This window comes from Fringilla coelebs (assembly GCF_963513975.1).
Source record: "Fringilla coelebs genome assembly, chromosome: 6".
Classification (NCBI taxonomy): Eukaryota; Metazoa; Chordata; class Aves; order Passeriformes; family Fringillidae; genus Fringilla; species Fringilla coelebs.
The window spans coordinates 20918577-20936850 of record NC_140034.1 but is presented as its reverse complement, the minus strand read 5'-3'; the positions used below and the strand labels follow the sequence as shown (position 1 = coordinate 20936850).

At 38.0% G+C, this 18274-nt stretch overlaps 1 protein-coding gene across 9 annotated transcripts in view; it reads left to right on the top strand.

The window, feature by feature from the left end:
* Positions 1–18274, top strand: part of NRXN3 (neurexin 3) — a gene marked incomplete at both ends in the record, with an annotated part of 894988 nt that overhangs the window by 783367 nt on the left and 93347 nt on the right. For 5 of the 9 annotated variants that reach the window (XM_084208342.1, XM_084208341.1, XM_084208339.1 and 2 more), the window contains one exon: positions 7141–7448. In XM_084208342.1, the coding sequence (XP_084064468.1) occupies positions 7141–7448 (308 nt within the window). Of the gene's footprint in view, positions 1–789; positions 880–7140; positions 7449–18274 lie in introns of all 9 variants that reach the window. The other 4 variants (XM_084208337.1, XM_084208338.1, XM_084208344.1 and 1 more) reach the window with 1 other exon arrangement.

Here is an 18274-nt window from a genome sequence, read left to right as displayed (position 1 = left end):
ATCAACATGGAACAATGGAACTGTAATTGCCGGAATTTACATTTTGGCTAATTATTTCTGCTTTTATTTAAATTAGTTTCTAAGTGTTTGTTTTATTCTGGCAACAGGCCCAAGTCTTTGGTAACTGAACAGACGTTTTCATGTATCCTTAATTAACAGTTCTTCCTCTTTTTGAATTTTACTTCTCTTTTTTCCTGTTTATCTTTCCATTCTTAGTTGTTTAGATTTTTTTTTAAGCTAATTCTATTAGATACTTTGGCATCGATTTCTTATATTTTCTTCCTGTCTTTTTTACCTGTTTACTGGGTTTCTAGTCCTAACACGTGTCTTTTACCAGTGCAAGAAGGTTTTTCAATTTACTACTGTGTGACTGACATATTGTGCCATGTCCATATGCAATCAGATCAAGAGTCTGATCAGAATGTTTTAACTCATGGCACTGAGTTCACGCAAGGTCTCACATTGCAGACAAATTGCACATGCCTTCTAACCAATTTGGATAAACAAATACTCTGAGGAGAATCTGACTTATCTTTTTTTTGTAGGCTTTAATTTCTTTGACCTTCCAGAACCTCAGGCAATTGGATGTATAACTATTCTCCACTCTACTAAAGATAAATCTCTCTCTTTTTAAATATATATATATAAATATATATATATATATGTACACACGAATGCACTTATTTATCTATAGCTAAATAAGGTCATAAAAAACCCAAAAATCTAGGATGTTTTAACTATTTCATTGACTTTACAGATTGTTTTTAAGCTGTTTTTTAAACTTTAAAGGCAACACTGATAGTGAACGGTTCCAAATGGTAAAACAGAAAATCCCCTTCAAATATAACCGGCCTGTAGAGGAGTGGCTGCAGGAAAAAGGTAACAGTCATTAAAACTTTCATTTTAAACCCATTTGGTTCTAAACTCTCATTTTTAAAGCCTGCAAATAAATGTTTCTTAAATGATAATCGCCTGCTGCATAAATGAGTGTTTTAATTTTCATTATAATTTGTGTCAGCTTCCACCTGCCATATGTTGATAAATCATGCTATAATACATTGCTATTAAAATGCAGTTAAAGGGACGAAATTCTAAGCTTGCTGTAATAGTAATGACAAACAAGCAAAAATTCAGGAGATGATTTAAAAAAAAAAAAAAAGCCAAATGCAAATGAAGAAGAGTGAAGAGCAACAACATGTATTATGGCAATTTAACCACTGCATGATTTTCCTATTTTAATTTGGGCTTGAGCTACATTTATATCTTTTTTATTGAAGTTTTGTTAAAAGTTTTTCAAATCTAATTGTTAAACCACTTCCTTTAAGTTGATTTTTCTCATGAGTCTGTATAGCCACTATGGCTATGTATTTCCTAATTGTATTAATATAATTAAATTATTTTAAAAAATGTTGTAAAGAAAACATTTTTTAACATTTTCATTTAAATTACAGAAAGGGAGACAGAGAAAATTATTGTTCTGTTGCTTTTATGCTATGTCTGGAGTACAGGTTGAACAGTCAAATAATATTTGTCTAAAATACACATCAAATTCGTAGTCTAAGGCAGTGCCACTTAATTTTGTGGGTTTGCCTGGAGTAATTGGCCTCAGTTCAACAAAAATCTTGTTAACATGAATAAGTCCAGATGGCTTGAGTGAAAGTTCTGCATGCAGTCCATGACCTTTTGAAATGGGACTTGTGTCAGAACAGTATTTTTTCTTTGTAAGGAATTTGGAGAGGGAAAGAAAAAGTCTTGGATGTAGAACCCATTTTAAACCCTGTTGAAGATAACAGAATAACTTGATTTCAGTAGGGCATGAACTAGGCTCCTGGTAATACAGTGGAGTTAAAGTCAGAAAGATTTTCTCCCTCTATTAGTAAATGTGGTATTAAAAAACAAAAGCATTGTAACTAACTCCTTGCCTTGAAATCTAGACAAAGCAGAACACAATCTTCTCTTGTTTCCATTTATGAAAGTACAGCTAATAAAAGGGGGTGACCTTTGAACTCAGGTTTTGCATTTTCTGTGCTGATTTAAACTATGGTTGTTAACACGTTTTCCAGGAAGGAAAACCAGTCTCTTGTAGGACTGGAAAAATATAATTTACGTTCTGTTTCAAATTTCTAACGTCAGCTGAATTAACAAATTTATTTATCCAGTATGAATTAAGGTCTGGAAGGATGTGGCTAAATCCAGTCAAAATATTTTCATGTGAAGGGCCTGATCCTGCAAAGTGTTGTGCGCACTCGGTTCCTATTAACTTCAACAAGAGCTGGCAGTGTTGCTCACTTTTCAGGTTTGGTCTACAAAGGTGTAATGTTTAAAACTAAAGCTAAAGTATTAATGAAAATAAGACAAAAGTATTTGTTTAGCCAAAACAGAATTGGTTTTTTACCACCAGTATGTCATAAACAGTTAATTCAGCTAAATTGTAAATAAATTTGAAGATAACAATAAACAGAAAATGCTATTGAGTCTCAGTGGGGTGCCCTATTAATTTACAAGATCAAACTAAAATAGATAAATAAAGTTTAACACTAAAAAGAGAATAATTTTGGTAAGTCTGAATTGCTAAAGTCCCTTTAACACTAAAGACAATGATTGCCTCAATTTTGTTAAAAGAGATGCATGTCTAATTCCTTGATGCAATTCATGTGCTTGAGAAACCCATCTTTTTTTTTTTTTTTTTTTTTGTTTGGTTGTGGGTTTGTTGGTTTTTAGTTTTTTTTCATTTTTGGTTTTCCACAAAATCTTTTACTTTGTCAAAGCTTCAAGTTTGAGCTTAAAAGCATGCCAAGACAGTTTCATTTGTAATCCATCCTGAAGTTTTGAACTGAAGTCTACCTTTTGTGGATATTGATGCTTTGTTAAAAGACAATCACACATGCACTAGAGTCTAAAAGAGACAATATTTGAGTCTTCAGGCATTCTCAAAGCACTGGATGTGGTCAGGCTTGAAGGATAGGGCTATGTTTTTACTAAAGTGAAAGGAAATTCAGTCTTTCCATTATGTGTCAGGGAGTGACATTGTGCAGTGTAACACCTGAGACAATATTATCACTTGGTTTGTTCATTCCAAAGTAGACAGACATTTTCAGCAATACAAGTACCACTGAAATTTAAAAAACATTAGAATGAGTAATTTATATAGCTGTTCACCAGCCTGCTCATCCGTCTGGTCATCAATCTAACAATTAATGTAACATGGAAACCTTCTGTCCAAAGACTTTATAAAGAGGGTGAGTGAAAGGGTAGCTTCCTATCAAAATGGAGGAAGACAAACTGATGGATGGAGGAATAGATTCATCAAAGAGTCAGCATATAGAATAGCTGTCTTGCCCATGTGAGTTCTTGGTTTGGGTGAGGTAAGATGAAACACTTCTTGATTGACATTTTTGAATGCTATAGATTTGGTCTTCCTTTGGTACTGCTGTGCTATTCATAATAATGAAATAGTTCATTCTTGGAAAACAAATATAACACATTATCCTTCTGAAGTGGCATCACTATTGGCTTTGAAGGGCTTTTAAATTCTATAAATTAAGATAATTTTTAGAGCCCAGGTTTACAGTCTGGAATTGCATGAGTAATAAGCAAACTATTAAATGCTATTAACTTCATTGAGATTATGTATGTGAATATAAAAAGAAGTGTTAGTCTTAAATTGTTCAACTTCAGTAGTCATAAATCCAGCAGATTTCCTTAGCAGAATACTTGGTGTCTGCTAAGGCACAGATGCTACCTGTTCTGCAATTGGATGAGCTAATAAAGACCCAGAAGCATCTCATCAAAAGGATTGATCCCTGAAGTACTTAATTATTCAAATCTCTCTTACCTGTAAAGTCTCCTTGATGTAAGTGGCTGCACTTTTGAAGCAAGTACTATTAGTATGAATTAGGATTTGCAAAATCAGGCCCAAAATCTCCTCTAGAGCTATGGAAAAGTTGCACTTCAGATTTCTCTGTGGTATTTTTAATTAGAATTCAGTTTTCTGAATGAAGAATACAATGAAAGAGCAAAGAAACAAGAGCCTGAACTATTCAGAATGCTTAACAAAACACCTCATTATTTTTCTTCAGTATGACACTAATATAGCAGTAGGAAGAGTTCTCTGTGGAAAAAAAAGGACTGCAGAATTGAATTACATACCTAGTAGAATTTACTAATATAAATAGTTCATCAATAAAATCCAGTGGCCAGATAAATTTTACTTGGGGGAAGTAAAGGCTTCAGCTAAATTCCATTCAGCGAATGATCAGAAGGGACATATGGTGGCAGAATGAAGTGTATATTCTCTCCAAATATTTTTCTCATTCTCATTCCATGTTCCCTGGTGTCTTTACCATGCACATGCACACCATCTTAGAGCAAAGAATGAGGAATTGCAAGGTAGCTGCAACACGTGATTGTTCTTTTAGCAAACACATTTTTAGTGTGGTTTCCAGCATTAACCGTAAGTGCAATGCATGAATCCTGATCTGGAAAACCATTTAACAGTGAAGACTCCAAAATACACAATCAAATTTCTTTTTTTTTCTTTTTTTTTTTTTTACTGGAAAAGGGTCACGTCCTTGGTGTACACTTTCTTTCAACATTAGAAGATGCAGATGAAGGCCCAGAATTGGAGACATGGTCTCTTTTTTCAGGCTGAATATACTTACTCTTCATTCTTGCAAATAATGCAAGAGATATGACAGACATGTAAAGCCATGCTATGAGCTTGGGTTAGAATAGTTGATATCCTGAGCTGAGTCATAACCCTCCAGTAAAAGTGAGAGAACTCCTCTCCTATCCTTGTTTGAGGAGCTCTCCCACCTGGAACCACAAAAGATTTTCCTTTCTTATCACCTTCCACCTTCTTCTCTTTGGCAAAATATGACAAAAGATACTAAATTAATTCAAATGAAGAAGGAAATGGAAATGCAAATGGAAAACTGAACTGACCATTATCGTCCATCTGTTTTTAGGGATAACATCTCAAGATTAGTGAAATAAGTCCCTTTACTCCCAAGTCCCTTCTTTACTCATTTTTACCTCTATCATGCGTGAGGTGGGAAGAAGGGAACAATTGCAAGTGACATGTCTGAGTTGCTGGGGGCAGGGACAGTATGGACAGGACTATAGTGCTGGAGGGAGGCAACATATATAGAGAAAGGAAAATGGTGTAGTAAGGTTCTTATAGCACATCCCTTATAAAATCCAAACAGCATGACAGAATAGAAAAGCAAGCTCTGAGGACATGGTATGGGACAGAAGTTTGACCTTCTACAGTGTACAGTGCCATTTCCTCTACAGTGCCATTTCAGACAGGAGCTGGCCTGAGAGGGATGAATATCTTAACAGATGTTGTCACTGGGCCCTATTTTTGTCATAGACGAGAGTAAAGGCTCTATATACATTCTGAGGATGTGTGGCTTCAGTGCATGTTTATTGGTGTTTAATAGAGACATGTTGCCTCTGGCAAGTTTAAAACCTCCTGAGATGCAGAACATCGCATCAGGTGTTTCAACACTTTCCAGGGGAAGGTTATACCCCATTTTTATTTCTCATTTCTTCATCAATGCACTTACTCCACCCTGACCAACTCCTGATTTTCCATTTACAAATCTGAGAGTGAGGAGCACAAGGGATGTGCAGCCCACCTCCACATGTCTGTGTGTTACACCTCTCCATATGCTGTTGCTTAGTTAGCTAGGGCCTCTTTGGGGACAGGAACTTCTTTCAGATACATTTCTTCTCTTGTCCCCATTCTCTTCCCCATGGTCCATCCTGTCACCATAAGATGATGCTACACCGCATCACCACTTGACTTCGAGACCTGCCACGACGACCAAAATTGGTGAGCTCCCCCATGTATTTTGATCTACTCTAACCACTGGCTGTGGAGGAATGAGCAGTGGATCATAGGTTGTGCTTTCCTACATGGTGGCATTCTGCACCTCTCATCAGCCTGGACTAGGCAGAAAGTGGTGAATGAGAACTGGGGAGTGGGAATGGGATTGGAAAACATATTTCAAACTTCATAAAAATGGGAAAGCACAAGATATTTAAATGATTATTGACTTGAAGCTGCATTGATAACCCTTCTGAGCAATGTCCAGTCCAGTTGTCTGCTAATTCAGCAGATTTCAGGTGGCATGCCCCTAATCTTTTGAGGAATAGTGAAATTATAGGCACTGCCTTTGCACTTCATGAAGCGATTTATTTCTTAACATGGTAAACCTAGTGCAGCCTGGGACATAAACAGTATTTATAGAGCAGTCCAGGCTGAATGTGATGTAAGTGTCCTGCAGAACTAGGTGAATTGGCAATTGTTACTAGATTTATTTTTCATGATTGTATTTTTCATTACATATGATATTGGACCTCTTCTAACACTCAAGATGTGACCTCAACTAAACCATATAACCTGCCTACATTTGAATTTCACTGTCTGTAAGAGCGGAGTAAGGCATTCTGGGGCTTAACCATCTGAAGCACAGTTATCCTCAGTATTTCAAAAGCTTTGCTCTTTCAGTGACATCAGAAATGTTTGTGTGTGTTCTTTCTTGGGTTAAGATTTGCAAGCCCTCACGACACGAAGTTTACAGGTGAAAGATCATGACTGATCCTATCATAACAGTCCTACTTATTTCTTATATCGCTTCATTTTTACCTGATGTTTTACTGTTTTTGAGCTAACCCTTGAAACCTTGGCATTGTTAAAAGTGGCTTTATGAGTTAATCTAATGCTTTTACCAAAAAGTCCAAAAGGAGGTTTATTTATGGGCTAAAGCTTGACAGGTACTGCAGTTTGAATTGATAGTACAAAAATAGCCACATGTTGAAGTCCTATTTTTAGTTTAAAATTCATCCAATCCTAAAAGAACAGGTTCAGATTTCTAAAGATCCTCTAGAGTTTTGATGTGTGAGTGGATGCTGAGGTATAAAGTTCAGTTTTAGGTATTCATACTTCCAGGCTAATCATCCTTATTAAAGACTTTTAGGCACCACACTTCCATACTCTTTCTCTACAGTCATCATATGCACTCCCAAGAATGAATCTACTTCTCCTTTGTCCATCAGTTTGGGCCAGGGCTCAATGTAGTACACAAGCTGAAGGAAATGTCTGTCAATAATGTTATTCACCCCCTTCACTAGGACGACAGTTAACGATCTTCAACACCCAGGCGCAAATAGCCATAGGAGGGAAGGACAGAGGGCGTCTCTTCCAAGGCCAGCTCTCCGGGCTCTATTACAATGGCCTGAAAGTGCTGAACATGGCGGCAGAGAACAACCCCAACATTAAAATCAATGGAAGCGTCCGACTCGTTGGGGAAGTCCCTTCCATCTTGGGAACAACGCCCACAACATCGGTGCCACCGGAAATGTCGACTACGGTCATGGAAACCACGACCACGATGGCGACCACTACCACCCGAAAAAATCGTTCACCGCCCAGCATCCAGGTGAGTCAATTAGTCCTCTCCATTTCCTTCAGTTCTTAATTCGTCTTGCTGCTCATTTGTAAGTTCATAGGAGCTATGTTCTCTGAGTAATGCTCTTTTTAAAAATGTTGTCCTCCTGTGTTGGGCACAGGACAAACAGCTGGCTGAATTGTTGTGGCTCATACATGTAAGAGTGGGAATGGATCTTGCTCCTGATGTAGTGCAATCCCATTTGTGTGTGATTGTCACAATGTGAACAAGAACAAGGTTTTAACTGTCTCAAAAGTTCCATATGTGGGGAAATGTATTCTGAAGAGAGTTACGCGGCTTAATGGGAGGTGGGTGTATGGTTATTTATTATTATGACAGGATGAACTGCTGCTATAGTGAAGTTCATAATGAGGAGAAAAGCAATGGAGCATTCCTTCCATTTGGAGTCATTTTTTATTTCTCTTTTATAGCCTTCCTGCAGAGAATTTTGAAGGAATGCTGTCAAGATCAGTTTCTTGCAAAATGTAGATGTTCCAACATAGAGCAGTTCCCATCTATTTGGTAAAAATCATTCCTAAATAAAAAATTAATTTCAGATTATGTGACTTAATTGTGCCAAAGTAGTTATTTCAACCCTTAAAATGCAGTGGTTTTGGAACAACTTTTGTGGCAGCCAGAAAATGGTACTGATGAGAAATGCACACCTTTAATTGGCTCTCAGTGTCTGTGCAAAGAACCATGTAACTAACCAATCTGAGCTGTGGAATATTTATTTCAGCAGGATGCTATCATGTTATTGTGTTATCAACTAGAATGAAATGTGTTTTGAAATCATTAGAGAGATGGAGCTACTGGAGAGACTCTAGCTAAGGATCTCTAAAATGAGTAAGGGACAGGAGCATTTCTTGTATGAGGAAAGTCTGAGAGCTGGGACTGTTCATCTTGGAAAAGAGAAGGCTCATTGGGGGGATCTTAACTGTGTATACAAATACCTGAAGGAAGAGTGTAAAGATGACAGTGGTGCCCAGAGACAAGACCAGAGACATTGGGCACAAACTGAAACACAGGACTTTCCCTCTAATCTTTGGGAAACATTTGTAACATGAGGGTGACTGAGCATGGGTGCAGGTTGCCCCAAAAGGTTCTGGAGAGTCCATGCTGTTAAAATTCAAAAGCCATCTGCACATACTCCTGGACAGCTGACTCTGCATGATCCTACTTGACCAGAGGTTGGGACTAGATGACCTCCAGAGGTCCCTTCCAATCACAGCAATTCTGTGAGGTATCTCTGGCTGCAGTGGAATTTACAGCTATTAGAGTAATTAATTCCAAACTGAGGTTTAACAGTGCCCGCTTTGGTACTCTGTAAATCCAGATGGCAACAGGACTGGGATTAATTGAGTTATCAGCCTCAAACACCCAGTAGGTGATTTTTTAAGTTTCAGCTAAATGAGGGGAAATTACCCCACGTTTTGTCACTGTTTTTCATCAACTTTGTGAGCATTTCCTTCTCTGCAGTGAGTAGTTCTAATTTTAGAGAAAATATTTGTACTCTTATATCTCCAGAATGATAAATTCTGTCGTTCTTATCCTGCCCTCTATAATTTTTAAAGGCAGCAGAACTGTGTTTAGCTATAGCAGTGGACAGAAAACGGCCCTGGACTTTTATGGGCTGGGTCAAGCTGGAAATGATGCTGGCTTGCCTAAAAAGGAGCTCTTTCTGAAAGCTTCCTGCCTAGCCTACGTGGCAGTTCACTCAGCCTACAGAGACCATTGTGTGCTGAAAGAGCATCAAGAAGATTTAATAAAGTGTCAAAGTGCTTCTAAAAACATGGTTAGAGCAGTGATTTCCTGGATACACATGCACCACAACAAATGGCCTCATCTCAGCTGATATTAAAGCAATAACTCTCTGACACTTCATGCTACCCGCTGAAAGAAAAATAAAGGTCAATATGTACCTCCATTACAACTTTCTGCATTTCAACATTGGGCCATTTTATTGCTGTTGCAGCAGAGATAGTTTGGCTTTCTTCTTTATTTTTGGTGGAATTTGATTCTGTCTGCTTAAGTTGCAGTATCTGTGTGGTGAAAGTGAGAAGAAATTTTCTTTTCCTGTTTGGGCAGTATCTCCAGCCATGGTTTTCCAGGTGCCTAATGGTTATTTTATCTTGCTTGTGTTCAACATCACCATCATTAAGCCTGCTGACAATTTTAGATCTAAGTGGTGGAAAAATCTAATAGAGCTAGTTTACTCTTTGGGAAACATAAAATATATGCACCTAAGTCTATGAGAGGTACAAATACAGTTAATTATTACCTTGTTCCAGATTTCTCTTTTCTTTTCTGCTTAGAAATAAACAGTTATTCTTCGCTTTCAAAGCTGTTTAAAGTTTAGCCTTTTCTGATTCCGATTCAGGCACTTTTTGTTCTCCTCTTAGATTTGATCATAGGACTCTTTCTGCTTCCTGATGCCATACAAAAGGCAATAGCAAGTTACTTTTCCAACTCCAGTGAAACTTTTTTGTCATCGTGATGCATGACAAAAAATAGTCAAAAAGTTAGGCTGATGATGGTCTGAGACAACTGTTTATCAAGTCAATCACTGTTGTCACATTTTTTTGTTTTATTATCCATGTTTCTATACCCACGTGTAGTATCTTGCTTTATGCTAAGATTGCATAAAACAAGATACTACACGTGGATACAGAAACATTTTGGACTTGGGTTCAAAATGTACTTTTATTCTGCATATGCACGTTGCTTGGCACAGAATGATTCTGCCCAATTGTAGAAATACCTGGCATGATACAAATAAAAGTGAAGCATCTAATGCGAAATAGCACAAATCATGATGAAGAATTACTGTTCTTACTCTGTTAGGAGTATCTGTGCTACTTTTATTACTCATTTTCATATGTAAGTAACTTAAACTATTCCTTTTTTTGAAATGCATATAAACCTTGTGCAGAATATCAAGTCAGTAATCACAAAGTCTTACAAAATCCAGGGGAATTTCAGAAGGACTTAGATTTACACATCACTCATTAAGAAACTACAGAAGAACATGATAAGTGCAAAGATATCTTCTGTTTGTAACACACACCAGGACACCTCCTGCAGTTAGGAAGTCTGAGTACTGACAGGAGTATTTTAGAGCACAGTTAGAATAAAACAGCTGGGAAAATGAAGAGGTTTAGAAAAACACAGTACATGTTCAGGCCCATGATATGCATCAACTTTTGAAGATCTCAGACATGGTATATAGTTTTGGACAAACAACCAAGATAAAGGAAATTGAGAGAAAAATATTGCTGGAAATACCCAGTGGCACTGAAATTAGCATTTAAAATGTCTATAAATTTATACTAAATTTCTGCATGGTAGTAAAACTCAAGGCAAAGGAGAACAGCTAGGATTGGAGTGAGAAACAGGTGAGATATATGGCTTTATGCTGTACTGCTGGGAATGTTCCTGTGCTTCAGAGAAGGAAGTAGCAAGACCTGACTTTTTTGCTAACTAAAAAAAAGGGAAAGAAGTTTCAACTTGTGTTTGTTCCAGTGAGTTGTAAATGGTGCTTGTGTTCCATTGCCACAAGAAGAAGCACTGATTTGACTTTCTCACACATAGTTTTGTCCTGGATTTAAGTACAGTAAATCCAGAAGTAGCATGTACTAATTTTTTGCTTCATCTCAGGGCCTGAACACATCAGACTCTCCTGTGATGATAATATCCTCTCTGAGACTTCTGCTTTGCCACATTAGCCACAAAGGCTGAAAGACAACCTGCTAGCTTTTCTGTGGGGTGCAGTAAGATGCCATGCAGACTGCTTCTACATGAGAGTCACTGTGCTGAGCCACACTGCATTCTTGCAAGGTTCTCTTGCTTCTCACAGGGTTATTTCATTAGTTTGAGATCATGGAATCCCTATTTGTCCCTATTTGCTGATTTAAATAACAACTTCAGTTATTAATGAAGTACTTCAGGGATTTTTTTTGGTTTGGGAGACCTCTGTGAAAACAGGTTAGAGTGACACTCATCCTCTTGTCTTCTGCTTCCATGGCAGCTGCTTGAGTGGTCAGAATTCTCTTTTATGAGTCACTGTTCAAAGCTTTTTAGGACACTCTCTGTATGATTTATGTGGTTCATACTGTCTTTGTTTCCAGCTGGGTCATTCAGTTTTCAAACAATTTGTGCGAAGTTAATTACTAAAGGTAGTCTAGAGATCATCCATTGTGATACACATCTTCCATTCCAAACACACGCAGTTCATCAAATCCAAATGGAGGCCCTAGGGCAGGTCCCTAATAAGCCTGTCCTATGGCATGGATGGCTGAGGACCCAAGATCAAAACAGTTTTCTGTGAAAAAGAGATCAGAACCCTTCTGGGAATACAGATAAAGTTATGCTCTCCATGAGGAACCAGAAACTGTGTGCTCTGTTACATATCCAGGGCATGACTCAACTTCTTGAGATGCAGAAAATGACACTTGCCTAACTGTTCAAACTGTAACTTGTAGGTGACAAGAATAAATTACTTGTGGATGTTTTCAGCTATGATCTTAGAGCCATAGAATGCCAGTTCATGATTTATTATATGCAGACTGTTCTCTCTAGAGAGCAGAAGAGGGGATCTTCCCATTATCTATATGGAGAGTCCAGCCCATTGTCATGGCTTAGAATAAGGTTCTCAACCTTTATTTTTAACCATTAGGCTTTTCAGCCTTCTAACTGTGTTCTCTGTTGAATGTCCAATAATCTTGATTAATGTCTTTCCATAACATGCAGCTCCAGGCTAAATCCTTCCTTACAGTGTATATCACAAAGGAAAATAGCACAGAAGATTTGTCAGTCTAATTAGACTTTCACTGTCAGTAAGACAAATAAAATTGTCTCACCCTTGGTCTTGCCTAGGTACTTTCTTTTACACTCATAGATAATAATTTGGTAGGGAAAGAAATTGGCCTTTAATTTGGTTTTTGCTTCTTATAAGTCACTAGTGACATTTTCATCCCAAGACTGCAAAGCTCTAATGAAAAAAGAGCTTTTGATGAGTCTCTGCTTTAAAGACTGACTTCACTGGCTCATTGGCACAGCTGAGAATTACTGAGTCTGGATCTTAGCCCTTTGTATCCGCTTCTTCCTCCATTATTTTTTTTTTAAGAGTCCAAAGCTCCAAACTTTACCATGCTTCAGAGTGGAATCCCTTCTCCTGTACTACACTCCTGCATTTCTGCAGTGACATTCACAAAATGGTATTTACTTATTCACAGTCACATCTCTTCTGTAGATGGTGACATGCTTTGAGCAGAGAAAGAAAGCAGAGTTTGGAAGCAAGAATCCAAATGTTGAAAATTTTCATGCAGAGTATCGTTCATGTAGGTTACAGTTACTAATTCAATAATACCAAATGACTTCTAAATACTTTACAAATATGTGATTGAGAAATAGATTTAGTGCATACTGAAATACAGAATCTTTGATGCATAATGATTAGCTACCTAATCAGAAACATAGATATGATAGGATATGATATGATAATGTTCTGTATGGGAAAGGCACAAAAATATTCTCTAAGTGAGTATTATATGTGCAAGTGGTATGCTGTGTTTAAATTATATTTATTGATACTGTTTTCAGGATACTCAGATTACCTGTAATGTTCATATAATCTAAAATAGAATCTTACTTTTTCATGGTTTCATCCACTCTCTGCAGAAGACAGTTGTGCTGCACTTCTAAAAGTACCATAGGGATCCAGTCTTCTAGAAGTGCCATAAGTGAGCCACAAGTACAGTGCCCATTCAAAAGAAGAATGTGATTTTGCTGTAATATCATTTTTCCAGCCTATGCTCCCCAGTGCTGACAAATACTGATGAAAGTAAACTCAGCCTTGTATTTCTGCTAAGCACAATTACAGTAATAAAGAACGTTGTGCTTGTAAAACAGTTCATGCATATGCAGGTCTGTGCTGTCATTTGTTGACATTACAAGCAGGGATATTGGAACATTAAACTTAGTAGCCATTTTTGGCTCCAAACGGAGATGATGTCTCATGACTCCAGAGAAGGGGTGTGACTGAATGTGTATGGTAAACTTGAGAGTCACAAGTTGGCATATAGCATGATTTCTCAAAGTGTAGCTTACACTAATTCTTTGGATAACGTGTTTTTATATAACAGCATTAGCAAGTAGTCACTTCATGATGTAGTCGCTTCAGTCCTCTGTGTGTTTTGTTAGGATCCACACTGCCTTTTTATTTCTTCAGTCTAATAGTTTACAGAAGGTCTGAGTTGGCTGATTCATCTCTAAAAGGGTTGAGATTACATTCCCTTAACTTACAGGTCTGAGCAATCATTTGGGTCTTGCAGCAAAATCTCAGCTGGTGTTTTTGACACATGTACCCAGTTCTGTTCTCCTGTCAATTTTGGAAATGAAGATTTGGCCCAGCATCAAAGAGCAAGGGGAGGGTAAAAGGGGGCAGGTCTAGCACTTTTCTAGAATTTCAGAATCTTTTTAGATTTTTCTCTGATGCTTTGTTTTTTCTTGATCAAGAACTATTGAAATTTTTACTTGCCTTTAGGTGAACAAGGAACACACCTTTTTCTTGAATAGGAAGAATAGGAAGCTGAAATAATAGCTGTAGTAAGCTGATACCTGCCTTCTTCAGGCAGGCATACGTTTCTCAGAAAGTAAAATTAATAACATCAGTATGCACTTTTTTCAGAGCACAGGATCCCTTTGTGCATTTAGACTTGTCATTTACACTGTCAAAAAGGATTCTTGAAAGTCACGTGAAAGATTATTTTCAAAATCTGATTAATACAGTGCTCAGGAACTGAAGCTATTCTAGTGACCATACATTTGATCCCAAGCCAAGTGAAAGAATAGGACAAGTGTGTTGTTCTAGAGTGGTTATGCAGCGACAAGATATGATGAAGAGAGCCAATATTGCAAAAGCAACTACTTGGAAACAAATGGAGTAGAATCAATGGTTATGGCTTAAATATAGTTGGAGGATTGGCTCATGTTTTGTTGTAGCATATCTGTTCCTCTTGCTATTTATATACTTCAGGGAAATGCCTAGAAGCTGCAGACATTGCCAGAATGCTTCCTGAACATATAGTTCCATTTTATTTTTTTGGTTTGGGTTTTGGGGTTTTTTGTTTTGTTTTGTTTTGTTTTCAGGACTAGCAGAGAGGTGGGAATGTACCTCTTACCTTTCCTAGATCATTCATTTCGGTGAATGCACAGAAATTGGAAACACATCTGTGTTGTTGTGACAGACCTGCTTTCTGAAACCATCTAATTAATGCCTTGGATTTTCTGCAGAATGATGGTGTTGTTAGCTAACAGAAACAGAAGGATTTCTGCTAGTTTCTTTTTCATCTGTGGGATGAGTTGTCACTGATTTGCAAGATATGTCTGACACGGTACAGCTCGTAAAAGTAGTGATTAACAAGACAGGCTATGCAACCACCAATTCTTTATCTCCTTCCTTAGATGGCATATGAGTAGGTGGGATGTTGTTCATTTTGATTGAAAAATTACTTCTATTATATTCTGAAAGATAAGAATGTGTTTCCAGAAAACTTTCAAGGAAAAATAAAGCCAAAGGGGTGAAAAACTAGATTTCAGTTCTCCTGGTATTGCATAGGACATAAATGCTTCCCTTTTTTCTTACAGTGGATTTTTGGAGGAAAAGTTATTATTTGGTGTTTGGTATTTGTATTTGCACACAAAATATGTTGGCCTTTCACCCTTAAAATGACTAATAAAAGGGATCCTCTTCCCTAATAATTACTTTTAGAGTTTTTGACTTGTGCTGTATTGTCCCTTTTACTGGGTCTCAGATTAGGTGTTCTAAGGAAATTGATTTCTGGGTAAGGACAATTCCCAGGGAATACCAGTAGTTTTATAGGAGGTATGAATAAGAGAGTAGGAAATGTTGAAAATGCTCTAATGGCTAAATGTATCAAAGTGGTTACAGAAAGGATGAATGATGAAGGGCAGATGGCAACTAAGGTCCAAAGGATGAGATACATCTCTCTCACAGAGGTATGGGAAAGAACCAGCATCATTTAAAGAGGGAGAGTGACCTGACCAGAACTGGTAGGCTGGTGGTTCTAGGAACTCTACTTTGGAGAAGCAAAGGTTTTAGGGAAAGACAAACTCATACTATATGGCCTACTAACCACTCTTCTACTTTTAGTCTTTGTTTGGCTCCACACTCCCATCTTCCCTAAGGATGAAGTCTTTTATTTTTGCCAAGCTGGCTGAGACTCGGTTCAATAGAAATGCTGGAAGTGAGATCTGAGGATTCATGGATTCTTCCACGGCAGTTTGAAGTCAGAAAAGAGCTGGGATCACTCACTTGTACTAAGACAGTTTAAAATGCACCTTTTCCTCTCACTTGCTGCTGTTCTTTTCCCCTAACTGTTTCAAAGCAAGAAAACTCAGTGTAAAAGGGGTCAGGTCAGGTAAGGACAAAAAAATACTCTGTGTTGTGTTCTTCTGACATCCAAGCTATTGTCTCGGTGTCCAGGCCATACACAGAGATTTGCAGAAATAGCTTGAATTTAACTTGGTCATAATATCTCCCTTTTCCTGAAAGATGACCTCCAATGAAAGTATAAGGACATGAATGATTTTAATCTGTGGTAACAATGGAGAACCAGTCCTGACTGCCTCCAACAGCATAAATATATAAAATGACAGATTATCCTGCGGCCTCCCTCCCTCCTGCCTGAACACACACATACATTCTCAGTAGCACACAGCAAAATTCAAATTGGACTTTATCTTTTATCTCTTGTCCCAGTGATTAATGCTGCTCTTGCTGAGAGACTAATGAAACAAGGGGAAATATGGAGAAAGAAGTATGTATTTCTTAGACTATTGTTATCAGTGTTATTATTATTCCTTTAATATATTATCCTTCTGTTAGAAGAACTTAATGCAGGAAGCAAGAGGTAAGAGCAAGTTTGATGGTGAGAAGATTAATGGGGCAGACCACAGCGAGTGGAACACAAGCATCTTGCAGAGGGAGGTGAGCTGCCAAGCTGCTTTGGGGTTGTAGTACTCAGGTCCTGAGCCAGGAGCTACTGTTTTCTAATCCTTACTCTATTCATTCAGCATCTGTCAAGAAACCCACTCTGTAGATGGTTCTTTCCTTTCCCCTGCAGTAAAATAGGCATCCTTGGTCCATCTCACAACCAAGTTCAGTTGATAATATGGATAATACCATGTAAATTCCATCAGGTGGTGTTCTCCCTTTACCTTCTCCCTGGTTCTTGGCCTAGGTCTTTCATAGTGGTATTTAGACCCTGAAATTCCACTTTAATTCTAGAGATGTGTAAAGCAGAGAGCAGAACATTTACTCTGTGCTGTGGTAAAAACAGAAATGGATGTTTTGAATGCATATGACTTAGGTTTAAGTAGGAGGCCTGTCTTAGGAGTGAGTAGGATTGGATTCCAATTGTCTTGTTTCCTCAGGATCTTAAGAAAAAAGACTTAAAGATATTGTAATTAAGAGGTCAGACCTTATTTTGTTTTCACTTTGAGCAGAAGAATATAGAAAGGAATACCTGAATTAAAGGAACAGATTTTTTTGGGGTCTTATCAATGTGTACAAAACATCTTAAGGATGGATGTCAAGAGGATGGGGCCAGACTCTTGGTGCCAAGGGGAAGGGGCAATAGGCACAAACTGAAACACAGCAAGTTCCCTCTGAACAGGAAGAACTTCTTTACTGTGCAGGTGGCAGAGACTGCAACAGGTTTCCCAGAGAGGAAAATGCATTAGTGTGATGTTGTGCACCTCCTCAAGGTTAACCTGCTTTAGAAGGGGTGTTGGATGCGATGACTTTCAGAGGTCCCTTCCAAATCCAGTCATTCCGTGATCTCTATGCTTTAGAAGCATTTTTTTTTTTTTTTTTGGCAGGGTCAGTATTTCTGGAGACTATTTGATTACTCTTTGCTGTGGATGTATTAGGATAATGCCTTCAGAGTAGGCTCAAGACTTTCAAATATGTTTAGGGCCCAAATCTTATGCATCATTGTCTTAGCTCCAAATTGATTACATTTAGGCAGCAGTTAATCCTCTTGTTCTCTACTAGAGCAGTGCCATTTGTATTAAAACATATATGAGCACTTGGGTCTCTAGTGCCCAGATTTGTAGATTTGTTTCATTGTTATAAACATAGCCTCATTAGAGATATTCATAGAAAAACAAGCTAAAACTGATTCTGCACTTCTCATACATGGCACTCTTCCCCTCACGTTTGTCCCATATATGTTTACATGTACGATTTAAGTTGCATATCATTATCTCAACTGCCTAATGCATTGCCATTTACTCTGTCACCTCTCAGACTTGCATGATTAATTGTTCTTAATGTTGTCAGCAATGGCTGTTCAGGTGACTACTGCTGTGACCTGCTTGTCTTGTCTGGAGATTTAGCAATTAGTGAGAATGCAATTTAGAAATGTAGATATGGTAGGCAGGTCAGAATATACAGTCTGTTTCTCTGGAGTCCCTGAAGGCATCCAGCTTTAAAAGCACTAGGGGAGGATCTGTGCAGCAGAGCTTATGGGCTTCCTCCAGAGCCTGGTGAGCAGCTGGAGCCGCTCTGTGACAGAGCTGTGTGTGCTTGATGGGAATCAGCAGGATTTCCAGCTGCTAGACATAAATAAGAATGCCAAGGTGGAAAGGAAGGATGGATGGGAGGAAGAAGGAAGGTTGTATGTTGTGTATATGCCTCAGAAAGAACCACTGCAGTGGGAGCCTCTCACACAGAGGACTTCTTCCACCCCCACATCTGACTCATTCTGAGGTATTGTTGCCTGCCTGAAGAT